We start from the raw sequence: 19,083 nt of genomic DNA, 5'->3' as shown, positions 1-19,083 counted from the left end.
TGCTGTTTCTGCATTAGAAATCTATACCTACTATTTCTCAAAGCTGGTCGGGAGGGATGGGAGGAATCATTTAGCACTGACTACTGTTTTTAGAACATCTTCTTCCCCCTTATTTACCTGTGGCTACTTCCACAAGATTGCTTCTGACAATTTACCCCGCTTTCAAGGTAGTTACTTGAAAGGTTTTTCTGCATTTCCTAGAGAAAGTTTTGAGTTAGGCAAGTAGATTGTTGAGTACTAAAGCATATTATTATGCAGTGTATGCCTTTCTGAGTGTAGTAAAGTAATGCAGAAATAATGGGTGGCCACTCTAAAATGTAGCCATGTGTCTGCCTAGAGTAATGGGAGAAATACAGTGCATGCAAATGTGCGTGACAAAACCCCAATGGAGGAATTTTAAGAGGCGTGTAGAGACGTTGACTCAGTTGCTGGTTTGTTGGTTGGCTGGTTGGTTGTATCATCTTCCCAAGATGATGCACATTTACCCTCCCAAATACGCACCTAGTGCTCCACAGGGGAAGAAATAGCTTGGAGCTGAGTGGCTGCAGAAATGCAATGCATAGGAAAGGGATAAACACAAAACAAAAACAATTCTTCAGCCTCTCTCTCCACTCCAACTTGTTTTTCCAGGCCGAGGCTGGTTTGCTGTTATAAAGCAGCTGTTAAGATTTTGGCACTTGCTTTTCTCCACAAGTTGTAATTCCACCATCATGGATTCATTTTTCAGGGCTGTTGCTGTGATAAGCCAATGTGATGCGCTTGCATCGGGTCGCTGGGGAGGAAAAGCAGGAGCACAATGCTGCCCCGACCCCTCCCCAGGCTAGCACCATGACCCACGCGTGCGGCGTATTGTCATCTTGCAGACAACTTTGGAGGGTTGCAGAGCAATTTGGTCCCCTGGCACCCAACTTGGCTGGAAAGGAGGGCTACTACTATCCATTAGGAAGAGGAAGGATGCCCGAATGGAACCAAGCCTTCCTACATTTTCCTGTTTGTCTTCACTGTGCAGTTTCACCTTCTTCCTGTCTTTGGCTAGAATGAGACACAGTGGTCTGCTGCCTACCTACGATCCTCTAGATTCCACTTGCCAGTGAACTGCTGATGTTGTTTGCACAATATTTATTTATTTAAAACATTTCTATGCCGCCCCATCGCAACAAAGCCTCGGGGCGGCTCACAACACATAAATAAATACAGAAGTAATAAAATAAATAAATACTAAAGTATACAATAAATAACACCCCCCCCAGTGCATTCTCGGCTAATAAAAAAACCCCAAAACCCTAGTTAATAAATAATTAACAGTTAAAATAAGTTTTAAATAAAAAGGTCTTAGCCTGGCGCCAAAAAACAAATAACGCCGGGCCAGGCGGACATCTCTGGGGAGCGCATTCCATAGATGGGGCGCCACCGCAGAGAAAGCCCTCCTCCGGGTGCTCACCCTCCTAATCTCATTCACAGAGGGTTCCCGGAGGAGGGCATCTGCTGCAAATACACACCCTCATGAAGTCCCTCTTGAGTAGACATTGTAAGGCTACGAAACTGCCGCACTCCTAGACACGCTTGCTAGCCAGGGGTAGGCCACATGGAATCCCTGGGCAAAAATGTCCCCCCGCCTTTCTTGGTGTCAATCAGGTTGCCCTAATATCCCCACTTGCTTTTAAAAGTAACACGTTCTCTTGTTGGAAAAGCTAGGGCTGCTGTGAAATAAGTTTCTGTTGGTACTGAAAACTGCGGCTTCAAAGGAGTTGTTTAATGTGCAAAGATCCAAGTCTCTGGCTCTTGCACCATTCCTTGAGCAGGTTACTTGTCCACATTTCCCACATCAGCCATTTTGTGGTGGTGCTCACGACAGTTTCTCACATTGCCAAATGTGCCCATAGCTCAAACAGTGTGCCTGCCCCCATACTATCCCACTGATCATAGCAAGCCTTTTTTCTGAGTAAGCATGCCCAGGGTTCTACTATCAATTTCTCAGAAAACAACAGGAGAAAAAGATCTTCTGAGAAATACCAGCTTTTTTTCCAGTCAGGTTGTTCATAAATACCACTAATTCAAAATCACGTGTAGTCAGGTCATCCTCACCGCACCTTTGAAATGCATGAAAAAGATATCAATCAGACTTGACTGCTGAGCCAATTTCACATTTAATTTTCTTTTGCCAATGCAGAGCAAGTAATTGCTGTAACTATTCATGTGCTCTCCCTTACTGCCTAATTGGCATTGCTGCTTTGCAGCAACCCTATTTTTCCTTGATCACTTCAGCTCACCTGCCTTCCCTGTTACACCAGATGATTTACATAGTGCAGGGGGTCAAACAGATTTGTTAACTAAACAGTCCAGGCAGAACAGTAGATGAAACACCAGGAAAATTCTTTTTCCTCTCATCCCTTCATTGACACTAAGCATCCCGTTTCTAATTACTAGCAAATGGATTTTCCTTTCCTCAGTTTCACCTTCTGCTCGATGCTGACAATATTGTACTTGGCACCCTGTGGTTCCAGCTGTTTAGCAGTACAATCCAATACACTTACTTGGGAGTTGGTTCAATTGAACTCAGTAGCACATGCTGAGGATAAGGCAGGAAGATTAAAAAATGAATATCAAAGCCGTACTTCCTTCACTTCACCGTGGCTCCTCTTTGTCATGCCTGTGCTGCCAGAAGTATCTTCATCAGAAGCTGATCTACAGCATCCTGAGCCAGAGGTTTCTGGGGATGAAGCTGTGTCAGAGACCTTGAAGCGGATCAAAAGCTCTTGGACCCCCACCAGAGATAGGCTTCAGATATTCCTCCCAAACTGGTGAAAAGCTGCTGAGCCAACATGCAGCCCCAAGAACACTGGTGCCTGAAGGTACAGACCAAGGCCACAGCTAGGGGAAGGAGTGCTTAAGATCCCCTGCAAGGACAAAGGCATCCTCTAGAGCAAGGCCATCCTCATGGGGACCTGTGATGCACTGCAGCTAGCCCTGGGCAGGGCTCTGGGAGCTCAGGCTAGCAGAGCCTTCAGTCAAGACCTACGGGATGCTGCGACAATGCTATTCTGCCTGCTCCGGCAGCGTGTGTCCGTGCTTGTACTCTGTTTCACGGCCGATCTTCTGGGCTGCTGAGCTTTGTAACCCTGTTTGACTCTGCCATTCAGGCTGGGTTTGTATTGGATTGTTTTTGACCTGAACCGTGCCATCTCTTGGAGTTTTTCCCTGTGACCGGTAACACCGTCCATTTACTGACTTGCTCTCAGATTTATCTCTTTGTCTTAGTACTGAGACTAATCCACCTTAACAGAACCATACATAGAGAAGTGTTGCTAGTGTGTTTCCTGATTAAAACAGGCCCTATGCCATAGGCCACAACATTGACTTTATGGAATAATGATGGATGCATGTTTGCCTTGTGAAATGTGCCTCCCCCCCATACATTTAAGATTGGAGCAGAACTTAGAGTGTATAGAATATGAATGTAGATAATCTGTTTCATTCAAAGTGCCTGCCACTGACTGGCAACCACCCGCTCAAACACCTTGGTCAGAACAGGAATATTGGCTACTGGCCTGTAGTTGTCATCTAGGTAAAACTTTTTAGAAGTGGCCTAAATGCAATCTCCTTTAAAGATGCTAGCACCGTTCCTCTTTCGAGGAGGAGTTTAGAACCTCCTGGACTTAGCTTCATATCCCCCTTAGCTTCATTAGACACAATAAATCTGAAGGGCAAGGGTCAAGCAAAGAGCCAGTTGACCAGACTTGGACAAGCATTGTCCACATCCTCAGATGTTGACCACTGAAGTGCATTCAATAAAACAGGACCAGAAGCTGCTTTAGACAACTCTACTCCTGAAACTGTCTTAATTGTGGTTTCCAGTTTGTGACAGATCAGAACAACTTTATGTTCAAAATGCCATACTAACTTGTCACAATGTGCTACTGAGGGTTCTCCCGTTCCTTTCCATGGCCCAGATCGTAGCAGTCCATGAACCATTCTGAAAAACTCTTGCTGGATAACACGGAGAAGATGCAATGTTGTTGGAAAATAATTTCTTCTTTGCCATCCTCATCCTGACAGAGCCATAAAGAACCCTAGCCTGTCTTTGCTGGATTTGGCATGGCTTTCCCTTGACCTGTATGCTAGCCATCGCCCTGCTTGCTTCGTTGCCTTAGCTCAGTTGCAGAGGAAGGAGCTGACTGGTCTCTGCTCAGGGGGCCTGGGCGCTTGGGTGCCGTCAGTCATGTCTGCTGCCTGAGTCATCTCTGCATTCTATGGTGTGACCTGGGTTTCAGCAGCAGCAGCAGCATGGCAATCCCCCAGTGCTAGGAATGATGGTGGTAGTTGTTCTTGGAAGGCATCCCTGGATCACACCAGTTTGGACTCTGAGTCTGAGCATGAAGCAGAGGAGGGGAAGGGGGCTGGGGAAGGGGACCTCCAGACTTTGAGATGAGAGAAGTGGAGGCGTTTATCTCAAGGCCACCCTCCCCAAGTGCTCAGGCAGGTTCTGAGTATAGCCAAGATGTACAGTGGGGGCATGAGAGAGGGTCCCTCAGGGACAGGTGAAGCTGGTATGCCTCTTGAGTGCATGACATGGTGTTGGGAGAGGAAGGCCAGCCAAGTAGAGGATAGGTGTATAGAGAAGATATGTGCTGTCTTCCAGATGGGCCCTCGTGAAGGGATTGGGCTGAGGCATACTCAGAAGGCGGGTTTCCACAAGTGGTTTTTTAGATTGGATCCAACAATCCACTCTGTGCATACTCAGAGGTACATTCCGTGGTGATTCGATTTATTGGGTTTATTGGTGAATAAACAGCTTTTGCAAAGAAACAACCTGTTGCAAATGGAGGAAAACCCCTAGCTTACAACACCCAGAGCCCTCTGATTCCTTTAGGTTCCATAGTTGGATCATCTTGTAAAAGGAAAAGGCTGCTGAAAGTCTAAACCTCAGTAGGAAGTGATTCCACCATGACCATTAGATCACCATCCTGCCACCCATTGAGAAAACTAAACCAAGCAGTTGCTTTCTTACATTTATTGGGGTGGTGTTATGTTGAGGCAGCTGCATGGTTGTCATGACAGTCAGCGGGCTTGGAATTGGCAACCTCAACATGAAAGTTGAGATCTCCCAGATCCAGTGTGCTAGGAATCCGCAGCACCAAATTCATTACTGCCTCCATCAGCTCAGATAAGGATTCAGAGTCGTAGCAAGGTAGACAGTACACCGGCAGAATTCCTAAACTGTCTCAGATATGCAGCACAAGGTGCAAACATTCAAGGTGAGCACTCAAATGGACAGGAAGCTGAGAAAGAGAGAGAGAGAGAGGAGATCCTGCAACCCTGCTACACCAAGTACCCAGGAGGGCAGTGCTGGGAAGGCTGATCCCTTTCCATTTCCCCACCCAGATCTCAATAATGCACACCAGTCTACTCTTTTTAACCACGATCACAGAGGATGGGGATCTTATTTTAGATGCTCCTGGTATTCAACACCAGCAGCACCAGATGAAAGAACAAGCTTATATGACACTAGGAACCATCTGGTTGGAAGAAGAAACAACAGAGAGGATCAGCATAAGAAATCTAAGTGTCCCTTCTCCTCAACTGCTTTGTCAATCTCAGTGCCAGAACCCCCGTGCCATAGCCACCCCTTCCCACAACCACTATAATAAGGGTCTCCTTTTCCCAAATTAACCAGTAATTTCCCCTGTTCCTATAGAATGGAGAGCTCCAGCCTTCAGTGCAGCAGCTACAAAGATACACACAAAGTCCGCAATTGCTCCTCTTTTCTTTGAGCAGTTGCCCTCTGTGGCTGCTATTTTCTGGCATCTTTTCAGCCTCCCCGCTCTTCCATCCCACCTCACCCTTATTGATGACTTATCATATTCAGTTGTAGTCTTTGTTATCCGCTCTTTGTAATATTTTCAGTTGAAGTGAGCAAGAAATAACAAGACCTGTATTTCTGATTATGAGTTTAAACTGAAAGAACTAAGCGGAGGGACCACGGCAGTGAGAGATGACAATCACCATTAATTAATTTCAGGCTTGTTCATGCTCTCCTTCAAATTGCCATGCATGTTTTCATTACCTCTCTTCCACAATTTATTTATTTATTTAACTTTTTCAGGCAGCTGCCACTGTGCAAAGCAGAATATATACTTTGCCATGTCTCTGTCATTCAGCCTTGTTCTTTCCTTGTTTTGGGTTGTCTTTAATTTAAAATAAAAAGCATTCAGGTTGAAAGTGGATGTTGACTGTTGGTGTAAACAAACATGGCACTGAAAAGCAGTTATGCAAATCATGCTCCTCGGATTGGCTGGCAGCTGAAATACAAAGGTCTCAGAACTGGATGCTTCCTGACAGCCCCGCTGTCATTATGTTATACAGGCAAGCAAACAGAAGAGGATGCCAATTCTGGCAGTAAAATGTGTGATTATGCACCAGTTCCTGTACAGACTCCCTAAATTCTGCTGTGCTGAACATTCCAGTATTCAGCTTCCACAAAGGGCCAAAGAGCAGGCATGGTCTTGAACAATGTTCTTTTCTTGGCCAATGATGAATGTAAATAACATGAGATGTGCTTCCACTTTAAATAAATGACACTAGTTGAACATGATTCCATGACCCTCTGGAAACAAGGAAAAACAGGGGTCTACAGGATAAGGCCCAGAGACCCTAACCACCCCCCACCCAGCTTGTGCTGCTCTGTTATTTCGCCATGCAGGGACTTACCTGTGGAATAGGCTACAAAGAGGGAAAGGTACATGATTTTCTTTGCCTAATAGGACTTGCCGTTGCACTGTCTATCCTTATAATAAATTCCTAAATAATGATTAAAATAATCTAAGCTACACAGTCATTTCCAAAGCAGAAACAGTGAACAATTAAGCCAGATCTCTGCACTTTTCATTTGGGAATAATGTGAAGTATGAGTTCCACAGTAAAATTCAAGCTACATTTGGAATAAAATCATAGAATTAGATGCAAAGATCCTTTTGTGCAAATATGAATCCTGAATATGTGTTACAGGTGAATGTCCCTGGTATTCACATTGATCAGGAACTTTAGAAGGGACTCAGCTGTCTGGTGTTGTGTGTGAGTGTGGTGTGTTGTGTAGGGGGGGTGTCACCCTAAAAGTACTTTTATTGTTTCTTGGGGTGTTATAGTGTGATCCTATGTTGCCAGCTGAAGGCTCTGGCCTGCAGAGAAGAAAGGAGCCAAAGAAAGCACTTCCAAAATTGATCAGGCAGGTAGAGTCAGGCAGTCAAGAGGTTGAGAGAGGAAGACAGAAGATTGAAGGTTAGAATACTAAGAGACTAAAGAAGAAGAAAGCAGAAGAGAATCAGGCCAAGCTTGAGTGGAAGCCTCCTAGGGTGATGATAGCCTGGAAGGAGAATGACCAAAGGAGACCGACTTGTGATGGAGTTCCAGAAGAGCCATGCTTAAGGAAGCAGAAAGTTTCCATCAAGAAGGTGGGTCTTCAGAATGGTGCCAAGGGATGCTTGAAAATTTCACATTTCCAAGTGAACTGAGCTGGTCTATCCTTCTCCAACTCAAGTGCAGATCACTCTGCCCGTGCCCATCACACAGAGGCTTTGGCAATGCACTGATCACCTGCAGGGAGCCTCAGAACTGTCGCCTGTCTTCGGCTACACTGTGCCACCTTCCGTTGCAAATTACCTCTTCTGACAAATGCCAGCACAGAACGGCATATTATTGTCATCCCCCACTGTCCTGGACTGACCAAATTTAATATCAATTACATAAGGTTGTCTACATGTTTTTCAACAGAGGGCCTAGCTATGGATCATAGGGCCTAGCATGGCCCTATGCCATGATATATTTCTCAGATTACCCTTTGCTGCACCCGTTTGACCAGTGCTGCTGATAGCCCCTTCCCCCCGAAAATGAATCACGGATGTGTGCTGCGCTGCGCCTCACTGCCCTGTCCTACCACTCCATCATTTATCATTTTTCCACATTACCACCCAGGAGCTACATCTGATACATTCCATTGTTTGGCTAGCTCCGAATATATTGCTTGGAGGATACTCTCTTGCCTTTCATTGAGGCGGGATAGATTATTGAGGTCAACTCACTAGCCTCTCAGGGGCAAAGAAATCCAGCGTTTCTAAAACTATATCTTCCAACTCAGCACCACGGCACAGTCCGGGTCTTTCCTTATCTCTAGTACTGCTCAGGCTGTGATGACAGGTAATTATTGTACTAGGGCTAAACAGAATCTAAATTATAGTTTCGGGAAAGGTTAGTTAGGTACATGGACCTTCAGTTCTCCTGAAAGGACCCAGATAAAAGTAAAGGGCTTGTAATTGACATCAGGAAATGGATTTAATATTCTTCCTTCACTGGATTCTGCACTTTCTGTCTTACAGGTAAAATCAGAAAGGCATTTAAGGGAAAGCCCAGGCCTTTTGTGCTAAATTATGGCCTAACAGAAAAAGTAATCATATTAAGGAGATACAGGGTGTTCCAAGCTGGAAGGGGAATGAATTAGGACATTCTGCACTGTGTAAATCTCAGTTCAGTTCTTATAACCAATGCTGGTTAGGTACCGAGCAGAGCAAAGCTGGTATTACTATTGCCAATTTAAAATAACATTAACTGTACAGAAAGTCAAATGGATAATGTAGTACTGGGTGGGCAAATTTAATGGATTGCATTGTTGTCAGCTAGGTCTTTAGCTAACCAACCATTGTACATAAGTAGCTTTCATAGTAATACAAAAAAATGATAATATGGGCCTGCTAAAACATTTACAGTTAATGTAGGCATCCCATTCGGCTGAATGTTTGTGCCTTCAGTTTGTGCACTTGGCCTCAGCCTTTGGATTCCTCTTTGTATGAAGCTTTTCTTACATGGTGGAAAAAGGGGGACCAGGACCCAGATCTCCACTGCTTTTGGGGCAGCCACTGCTGCAAGCAGCCCTGTGTACTGTTGTGGTAGGCAGGTCTTGCTCTGGATGGATATCCCCATCCTCTGTGAGATGACATGACATGAGGGAGGTGAAGGAGAAGAGATTCTGTGAGATTTGCAATTTTGACTCAAGTCCAACTCAAGTTGCATCAGCAACACTGCTTGGACTTAACTTGAGTCGGATGGGGAGAAGGGGTGGTGGTAGGGGGAAGGGAAGGCTTCAGCGCCTCTTTTTGGCAGGAGGAGGAAGTTTCAAGGGGGCAGGAGCAGGGGAGGGGAAAGATTGAGAAGAGACTTGACTTGCAACTTGGAGTAAAGGACTTAAACACATCACTGTTACATATCTCCACATTGTCATTCTTGGCCTAGTGTCCATATGTTCCAGCCTAGAAAGAGTGGATGTGATTGCATGCAAAGACCTATTCAGGCACTAGATAATCCATGTTTAATCCTGTGAGAAGGCCAAGCAGCCTTTGTCGTCCTTCTCACTGCCCTGTATCTCTGTAGAGGGACATGAACCTCCTATCCACGAGCTTTCTACAAAACCCAGAACACAGCTTAACCAGCATTCTGCTTTGTGAGACAGCCCACAGATAGAGGGGGCACTCCAGATAGTCACCCTCCGCATGAACAGGGCAACAAGAGTCATGGAGAAAGGCAGGGCTGGTGCTTTCTCCTTCCTTGAACTTTTAAACAACTCTTTACTGAGCACATGAATGCTTCAAGAGGCTTTGTTCGCCAACGGTGATCTTGTCATGTGAATCAATCTGATAGGCTGTGTGACCCCAAGATACAGCGCTCTGTCTAGGAACAGGAAGACCCAACAAGCTGTAGAAAGGGCAAGCATTAGCATCTAATAGGCACAAGTAGCCATAGCGAAGGGAAGGGAAGCATGTAAGATAACTAAAGAAATAGTTCAGTCTACTGAAAGCTCTAATTTGGCCTGGACATTGAAAATGATGATCACTTGTGGAGACCCTAACAGAATTTAACTGATTTTATTTTCTTAAGTAAAAGTACATGAATTTTAAAATTATGAATACCATCCCCATTAATCATTCTGCTTCATACACATTGCCTTTCTTGATAATGTTTTTTTTTTAATTATGGATCAAGTTCTTTTTTCTTAACAACAGATTTTAAAGAAGAGAATGGGGGAAATGATTGAAGGCTGTTTCCTGTGGCAATTACACAATGGATTGTTCTTAGATACCATTTTTCTCTTGGGTAGGGAGGGAAAAGAAACTAAATTCTCATGGTCTCTGGGTCAGTATATGATGCACTTCTATGGGAACAATTTCTACTTGCATCTTTCCAAAGTCATACTCACTCCTGGGAGGATTAGGATAATTCAGTTTGTTTGCAATTTCTGATCATTTATTTAGTTTCCCAATGAGAGGCAGTAACATTTTGTTTGCTATTTTGAAAATGGAGGTTTTCCACAGAGGCTTGACAAGTGAGATCTAGAAAGATTGGAGCTAGCTATCATCAACAAATGTTGAAGATTGTCTTAGGGGTATTGAAAATGGAATTGTATTTAAAGAAATTAAGGAATATGAGAATGACATTAGGAAAAGGAAGCAAGAAAGAAAATGCTGCATCTATTTGCATGGACGGTTGAATTGTAAGCTGGTTCTGCACAGCAATCTTCCAGTGCCTATATCTGAACAGAAATTCAATATTTCTGTTAGTATTTAGGTGACAAAGTTGTGTTTGAGCAAGTGTTAGCTCTAGTAACATGGGATATATTTGTAGTCACAAGTTTATACTGATATTCTAATAATGAATCCTATGCACAGTTGGAGTGCAGTCTTATACTGTATACGTCCACTCAGAAATAACCCCACTCTAATAGCTGAGGCTTGACCCTAACCCTTTAAAATACGCACTTAGAAACATATGTATATCCACATGGTAAGTGACAGTACAGGTGCTTATCAATGTACTACAGACATATGTATATCAGTGCATAATGGGGTACCAGCAGAATTCCATTTCAGCCACATAAAGTCTTTTTCAAGGTTTCTTCCACGTTTCATAAAATGGTAAATTCTTTGAATTATTTTGCTTGTTGAACAGTGCATGTGATGTTGCTAAGTCTACACCTTGTTGTTCATTGGATGATAAGAATTGTTTCAATTATCAAAGTAGCTCTCCAAAAATATTTGAACTTCCACTACACATTCCTCTAGATTAGTGAAAATTATATGCTTACTGAAATATGTATATTTAGACCTGACAATGCCTCGTTCAAAGTTCTATAGAAATAATATTTCTAAGGATTTAGAATTTTATGACACATGAAAAAGACTGTGTCATCAAAACAGAATTATAGCTTGTTGATTGATTGAGACTGAGATTTAATCTTTCTCTCTCTCTCTCTCTCTGTGTACATAGGCAACTGTATATTAACACTTACTGTACTGTATACATAGATATTTGTAAATGTGTGTTTTAAAACACTTAGTAAATTCTGCTGTGGGTATGCATATTTGATTTTGCTCTGTTTTGCACTTGTGAATCCCTTAATTGCTGTCTAGATGTGTATATCATGTCATGAACATTGTCCACAAAGAAAGATAAGGTCACATGTGCCTTTTTTGGAGGGGGGACCCCCAAACCATAAAGGCTGCTGCTGCAAAAAGTTCCCTGAAGCGATTTGTTTGAAATCAGCATGTTTGATCTCTTCAGATTGGCAGCTGTCTCTATGCTTTTCTTCAAATTCTGTTAAGACCTGAAAAAAAAAAAGGGTGGGGGTTGACAGGTCCATTGTCTCAAAGAAAAAAAAATCCAGTTTTAAGGGCATGTTACACATGTACCTGCTTCAGCAGGCATAATCCCTTCATATGGAAGTCCTGTGACTGGAAATTTTATCCCATGCTGATAAAAGAATAAAAATATGCGAACATTTGTGGAATTCAAGATTTGGACTTGCACCTGAGTCAGAGTAGAGAGTGTCTGAATTGCACAAGCCAAACTGGGCTGTTTTCCAAATGGCTAAATCAGGGCCCATATCAAGTCTCGTGATCAGGCTATACCCCTAAGTGCACCCACAGGCAAGGTAAATGCAGTAGCAGTGGGGAAGGAATGCCAGCTGCATGAACATCATGAGCTACTAAATACTTTAAGTGCCGCAGCAGTGGCAGCAGCAAGGAAGCATTAAAGCCCCCAGTGAAGATATGCAGTTACACTGATAACAAATGCAGGAGATGAATTTCTGCCATAGTAAGGCTGAAGAAAATTTCAGGGAGGATATGGGCATTACCAAGAAGGCATCACACTATTCCTTCAGGATGAAGAACATTATTCACACTTCCTGTAACCAAATAGAAATGATCCTGACTTTAGAGATATTTGCATAATTACTTTGCCCCTCAGTCCTATCAGATATCCCTGCTATTTTTGGCTGCTTATGAACATGATTTAGAGTTTTCCTATCTTGATTGAGGAAGAGCCTGTGTAGAAAACTGCAAAAAAGAGAAACACTTCCAGCTAATAACAGGGTAGTCATAATTAATGAGGACATGGTGTCGAAGCTTGCAATCTATATAACATGACCTGCACAGAAAAAGCAAAAGAGTTGTGCCTTCAGTACAAAAGCCAATGCTATTTTTGTCTGATATTTATTTATATCAGGCAACTAGATTTTGCAAACCTAAACTAAAAAGCAGGGCATACAAAAAGCATGGAAAGGGTGCTGTTCAGACTCATTGATGTTCTCCAAATTTCCACCTGATCCTGTTCAGGTTCTTAAATGGGATTCTCACCCACCTCCAGACACCAAGCAGGGAGAAAAGCACGGTTTAGACCAGAATAAATATGTATTTCTGCATTTTTCCAGTCAAAAATACATATGAATTCCAATAGACCAAAATGTGAACTTGCAGATTTGGGGGCTTGAGGTGAATTATTTTATTTATTTGTTCATTTAATTTCCATATCTCCCAACAGTCAATTTTCCATTTCAAACATGCTGGTATGGCAGTACACCAGGATAGAGAATCTACCTTTTTTAGTAGCCATAAAATCATAATAGGTCATGGGCCGTGGGCAATACTAGGGAAAAACCAATACTAGGGGAAAAACAACAACAGTGATGGCAGTGATGGTTTTTGTAGTCTATATTGTCAGACATGGTGTTAATCAATTGGTGCAAAGTATTTGTATTTACAAAACTTTTGACTGCTGAATCAAACTTATAGTCTACTTAGCCCACTACCCTTTACTTGAACTGACATGTGATACCAGAATATCAGAAAGGGCCCTGCTACAGAAGGCAAATTATACAGTCCTGTATGCCCTGTACAACCAGTAAATCCCCTGGACCCCACAGGACTAGTTTCTGATCAAACATGCATGGGTTTGTGCCATAAGGTTGCCCACCTGTGCATGCTTCCTAGTCTTGTTGAAATCAGTTGGCCACCTTTTCAGTAAGCATGAGCCCCTCTAAGGTGTCTATCATTGCTCGACTGTCCCAAATTTACTCCCATATATCTTAGTCCCCAGTGCACTAGTTCAGCGAAATCAGAAATAACTAGATGTACCTATGTTAGCAGCTCATCAGGCAACTTCGGCCTGTTGGCCAAAACCCCTTCAAAATAAATGTTAGAAACAATATTTGTTTTGCTATTTTTCCATCTTTTTTTTTAACTCTAGGCAATTCCAGCCTTATCTTGTCTGTTATCCTTGATGGATAAAATGCAAAAGCTTTCCTGAAACTGTGTGCAACTAATCAATTCTCCACCAGTTCTTGGTGATCCAGATGAATGCCCGAGAATATGTTTTCCAATCAGGAGAGGAATGGCTTTAACAAGAATTTGGCAATCAGCAGTAATAAGTGGTATTGGTCTGCCTACAGCTGCCACCGAAGATTTCTTGTTTACTTTTTCAAGAATCATTGTAATTAATGTCTCTCTCATTTCTCTGGTGAGACAGCTCTTATTGAAGGCTCCTTGAAATGTCTCTCGCATGCAATGGACCTCAGCAGATTCTAGAAGGATTTACTAAAGCTTGCAAATCCCAAAGTTTAAGACTTCTTCACTTCCAAATTACTTTTTGTCTTTAATTATGCAAAACTCCCCTATCATGAAACTGCAAAGCCCTTTCTTCAAAAGCCTCGACTATTCCTCAGTTGCCCCCTTGTTTAACTATGCCACATTGCAGGTGTCTGCGATCCTGTGTGTATGAATGGAGGGAGATGCATCAGTCCTGATGTTTGCGACTGCCCATCTGGCTGGAAAGGAAAGCGCTGCAGTAAACGTGAGTCTGAGCTGCTTCCCATGCAGAGATGCTATTTGTTCATCACTCCCACCTGACAGCATAAATTGTAATCCTTTTTAATGCTGGCAAGCCATATAGCAAATGATCCAGTTCTGCTGCTTCTGGACTTCGAGGAGAAATCAGTTTTATATATTGGTAATACAAATTGATATAAACACTTCATGCATCTGAACATAAAGATTACATTTATAAAACCTTTTTCTATCTCATGCAGCTGTCTGTTATGCTGTTTTTCCCTTTTCTTTTACAGATATTCATTTTTTCATAGGTTAACTGTGAAGTATTGATTTTTGGTTTTAGCAACTACACATATTTTGTTATATTTTACAGAGAAAGTGACATATTTTTAATACAAAGCAACTTAAAGCTTGTCGTAAACACTGTTCCATGCTGATATATGTTCAAGGTCATTACAGGCATATGCATCCAGTGCACAATTTCTGAGACTGATCTTTACGTATTTGTGTTTATGGGTGTATTTTTACACTATTAAGCCTAGCCACATTTGACTTTGGTTTGCATTAAAAGTATAGTTCAGGTGAGTCATCCAATTTGAAAATGTGTGTGGAAATGCTTACATGGTAAGTCATTATTATGTTGCTGGCAGATTAGCAAAAACAATTTAAAATCAAGATAATACACTGTACATCAGACTTATTACTATATTGGCTTGATGCCACAGCTGTTTTGTTGATATGACTCAAGATGCAGCATGCATTTCATTCCAGCATAATTGCTAAAGTACAACATTAGTGCTACTTCTCAGGTTCTCTGTAATGTGTGCCCAGTTAAGGACTGTGCTCAGTTGACAAAGAACATCACTCAACCATTTCACCCACCCTGAAATTGTCTGGTTTTACTGGCTACTTTTCAGGGATGAGGTGACATTCTCTTGTGGGTAGGTAAGAGAATCAGACCAGCCACCATTGTATTCCCAGAAAGTCTCATTCTGCTATGCTTTCTGAATTTGGGGAAAGTAAAAATAGCTCCTAGCATTAAAAACCGCCATCCTTTTTTGCCACCCATTGAGGACCACCATTATAGTGAACAGCACGTGGCAATCTACAGAAATGCACATATTTATGCAGAATGGACAGATGATTCATCCAGCAACTAATTTTATACAAGAAATGGGGTGTTAACTCTCCAAAGCAATAGTAGTAATTTTAGGAGGCTTACAATAATATAAAGTCACAGTATACCATGACCCTAATTCTAAACTTGAAGTTTAATCTGGAGTAGCCAAGCAAGTCTGAGGCCACACAGATAGGACCAAACATGGCAGCCCTTTGCCTTCAGCTCCTAACCTCACCAAGTTGTATATAAAGGCTGCAGTTGGCTTCTACTGGGAGTCAAGGGGTTTATGAAAAGGACTGTACTGATGCAAAGGGTTTTGTTGTTGTTTAGTCGCAGAGTCATGCCCAACCCATCGTGACCCCCTGGACAACATTCCTCCAGGCCTTCCTGTCCTCCACCATCCCCCGGAGTCCACTTAAGCTCACACCAAATGCTTCAGTGACTCCATCCAGCCACCTCATCCTCTGCTGTCCCCTTCTTCTTTGCCCTCGATCGTTCCCAGCATCAGGGGCTTCTCCAATGTGTTGTTTAGGTGGCCAAAGTATTTGAGTTTCATCTTCAGTATCTGGCCTTCTAAAGAGCAGTCAGGGTTGATCTCCTTTAAGATTGGCTGGTTTAATCTCCTTGCAGCAAAGGGTTTGGCTAGCATGCAAGTCAACACAAACAGACTATAAGAAGGCTGGGACTGAGTGGACCAGGCCTGCATATGAGAGGACATTGGAGGCAGGGCTGGTATAGATGTATGTTTACCCTACTGTTGTATAATGCCTGAATAGCACTATTGTCCCCTTCTGATTGTTGGAGCTGGGCAACTATATACAGGACTTTAGAGACACACCTAGAGCCCCTGTCTGTTACACTACTGAAGTCTTTTTATAGCCAAGTTTAGTTCCCATCTAGGTAAACGAAAATCAGGCAAGGAGAACCTCCCCTCTTCCAATTTCACTGCAGTTTTAACTCGTCTATCTCTAGTAAGCAATCATTTGCATGTCAAAGGATAGCAGAAAGACTGAGTATGCTACACAGCAGGAAACGGGAGCATTCAATATTTGAAACATGAAAAACCCCATTATGATTAGTGAAACCACCATTATCATAATTAGTTGCTACACTTGTCAGAGCTCATCTGTTCATAATGCTCACCTTTGTAGCAACCTAATTCAATGAGATACAAATTCACTGTTAAGTATGGCATTGCTTGCAAGCTTTGGAGCATGTGCACCCTGAATCTAAATAATGCTATTTCTGTACATGTGCTGATTTGGTGGATTTAATCTTCGCATGCTTTGGTGTAGCCACTGCTGCATATCTCTTCCTTGTTAATATCACAGTTCTGAGCCCCAAAGAGAAGGACAGCTTTGCAAGCCAGCATCTTCTTGCCTCCATTTACCAACGATCAGTGGATAACCAAGGCGTCACAAATGCAGGCCACAGGAAAACAACCGAACAGGAAGGGGGTACATGCATGGTGATGCATTACATCATGTTGAACTATGTGATTTCAAGCTACAGTTCCCAAGATGCACTTTGATATTGCACACGAACAGAAATTATATGCATGGGATGAAATCTAATATTAAAAGGACACTCACCCAAATTCATATGGATAGTTAGTTTCTAAATAAACAATTTCACTCACACATAACAAACTTACAAAACTTATATTTTGGAAATCTCGTACCATGAAAAGAAATATAACCCCCCCCCCCCGCTTTTTTTAAATGAGGCTCATGGTAGATCAGCCGCCATCCCAGAAAACTCAGCAACTTCTAATGTGATGCCCTCTTCATTGGTGTGATCTGCACACCATTAATTATTTCCTCCTCAGCCCAAAGATCCTTTAATTATTCAAGCTGATTCATGAAGATAAGTCTTCCCTGTGATCGGCTCCCTTGAGTTCTCGTCTCACCTTCACCACATCCCTTTAAGCAGCCCATTGATATAACCATATGTACGTGTTCTAGCCATGGCTGCTTCCCTGGCAATGATTTGTTGATGCTCCCTCAGCCCAGGAAAGGGGTAAATACTTGGTTGAATAGAGTCAGTCCCTGTTTACATAGTAGCAGAGCCTATGCAAATTACATTTAAAAATCTTAAGCAAGTTTCCTGCCCTGAATGGTGCATCCAGATTGTTTACAATAGTGCTATTCCCACTCAATACCCTTTAAAGGGCACAGATCTGATTAAAAGATCATTAAATATCTACATGTTTAGTCTGAAAGAAAAGGGTTACTGAGTAATCACACCAATCCATCAGTTAAGGCCTACAGTGCTAATAGAAAATGAAATTTTAATGGCTGGGGAATCTGTCTTTGGAGCAAATCTGTGATGAAACTAGAAGTCAGACTAACCGAGATTAAGGGGAACTTTCTAATCACAGAAATTCTACAATGCTAATTGCCTCATAAAGAATACTCATTAAGCTCTTTGGAGATTCAACCGTTCCGAAAGAAATTGCAGGGAGCTAACACATGACATGTCACTTACTGAAAGGGCTTACAAACTCACGGGGGCATCCTGCTGATCTTCTCATATATCTCCCTTCACTTTCTTTTCAGCGGTCTGCCTGCCCAGCTGCTTGAACGGTGGCGAATGCCTAGGACCCAACGTCTGCCAGTGCTTGCAAGGCTGGGTGGGCCCCCTGTGCCAGATTCGTGAGTAGTTTTACATTTAGGACAGAGCTGTGTGTTCTGCTGGATTTTTCTCTCTGCAAAGAATACAACAGGTCCACAACACCCATGGATTTCACTTGGTCCACCATTTTAAGTGAACCAGCCAGGTTCTTGGGTCTGTTGGCTGTTGATTTTCATACTTGATTTCCAATGTTGTGGTACCATTCTTGGCTCAAAGGGGCACACCGCATGTGTACAAAAGTATATCCAAAATTCATGTTTTAGGGTAAAATGAATACAAGGGGCATGTTTTGTGAATAAGTGTTCAAAAATGCAGAGATGGGTCAGAATAGATTTCCAAATGAGTATATAGAAAACTGACACAGATTTATTCCAATTATTGATTAAAGGAGCTGAAGATAAGGTAAGCAGCAGGGACTCTGAAAGGCTAATGAAGGAGAGAGGCATGAACCGTCCCAGAACTGATTAAAACCCTCACCATATGCTGCCAAGTGCCTGAGAGGAGAGGATGGTCTTAGGCTGATGCCAAAAAGATAACTGTGCCAGGGCCAGGATCTGCATTTTAGATTTGCATAACAAATAGTAAGAAATCTGCTCTCCTTGCTGTAGGGTATGTAGGTTTACACAGAAATAGGTATTTCTTAACTGAATGACCTTCCTGCCAGGTAAGTGTACCTGCTCTAACAGCTATGGCAGGAATTCCTCCATGGCCACTTTAATGTACACAGGGCAAGTGTTGCTCTTTCCTCCTGGAACATCCTTTCCTCACAGAAGTCAAATCTTGTAAAACGAGCCTGACATTTTTCATACTGGACAGGAAAATACCACACACACAATTTAATCCCATTTTCAATTCATTCAGGAATAAGTTACACAGAGAAATAATGATCTTCTATAGATGTGCCATAACACTTCTGTTAGAAACAAATGGCAGATTGCTAATAACAGTATCAACACTTATGACCACCTGCTAACTCCCTGTGAGGTATCTGATTTTGCCTTGATGTTTCCTTCTGTCGTGTGACACTGTCCCTCCTCTCTCTCTCTCTCTCTCTCTTCCTCATGCACATGTACACATACTGAACCAAACATTATCTTAGCCCCTTTTATTTATTTATTTTACTTTATTTAAAAGATTTATATGTCATCCTTTACAACAACATCTCAGGACAGCTTACAACAT

At 42.4% G+C, this 19,083-nt stretch overlaps 1 protein-coding gene across 1 annotated transcript in view; it reads left to right on the top strand.

Annotated features, from left to right (window-relative positions):
• Window positions 1-19,083, top strand: part of LOC123027555 (von Willebrand factor D and EGF domain-containing protein-like) — a 160,204-nt gene that overhangs the window by 127,153 nt on the left and 13,968 nt on the right. Inside the window, exons 20-21 of the mRNA XM_044438489.1 lie at window positions 14,074-14,169; window positions 17,826-17,921. Of these exons, the coding sequence (XP_044294424.1) occupies window positions 14,074-14,169; window positions 17,826-17,921 (192 nt within the window). The remainder of the gene's footprint in view (window positions 1-14,073; window positions 14,170-17,825; window positions 17,922-19,083) is intronic.

The sequence above is a fragment of the Varanus komodoensis genome, unplaced genomic scaffold, assembly GCF_004798865.1.
Source record: "Varanus komodoensis strain SLA01 unplaced genomic scaffold, ASM479886v1 scaffold32, whole genome shotgun sequence".
In the NCBI taxonomy this organism is placed as follows: Eukaryota; Metazoa; Chordata; class Lepidosauria; order Squamata; family Varanidae; genus Varanus; species Varanus komodoensis.
The sequence above is the reverse complement of the archived record's forward strand: the minus strand, read 5'-3'. Positions and strand labels throughout refer to the sequence as shown.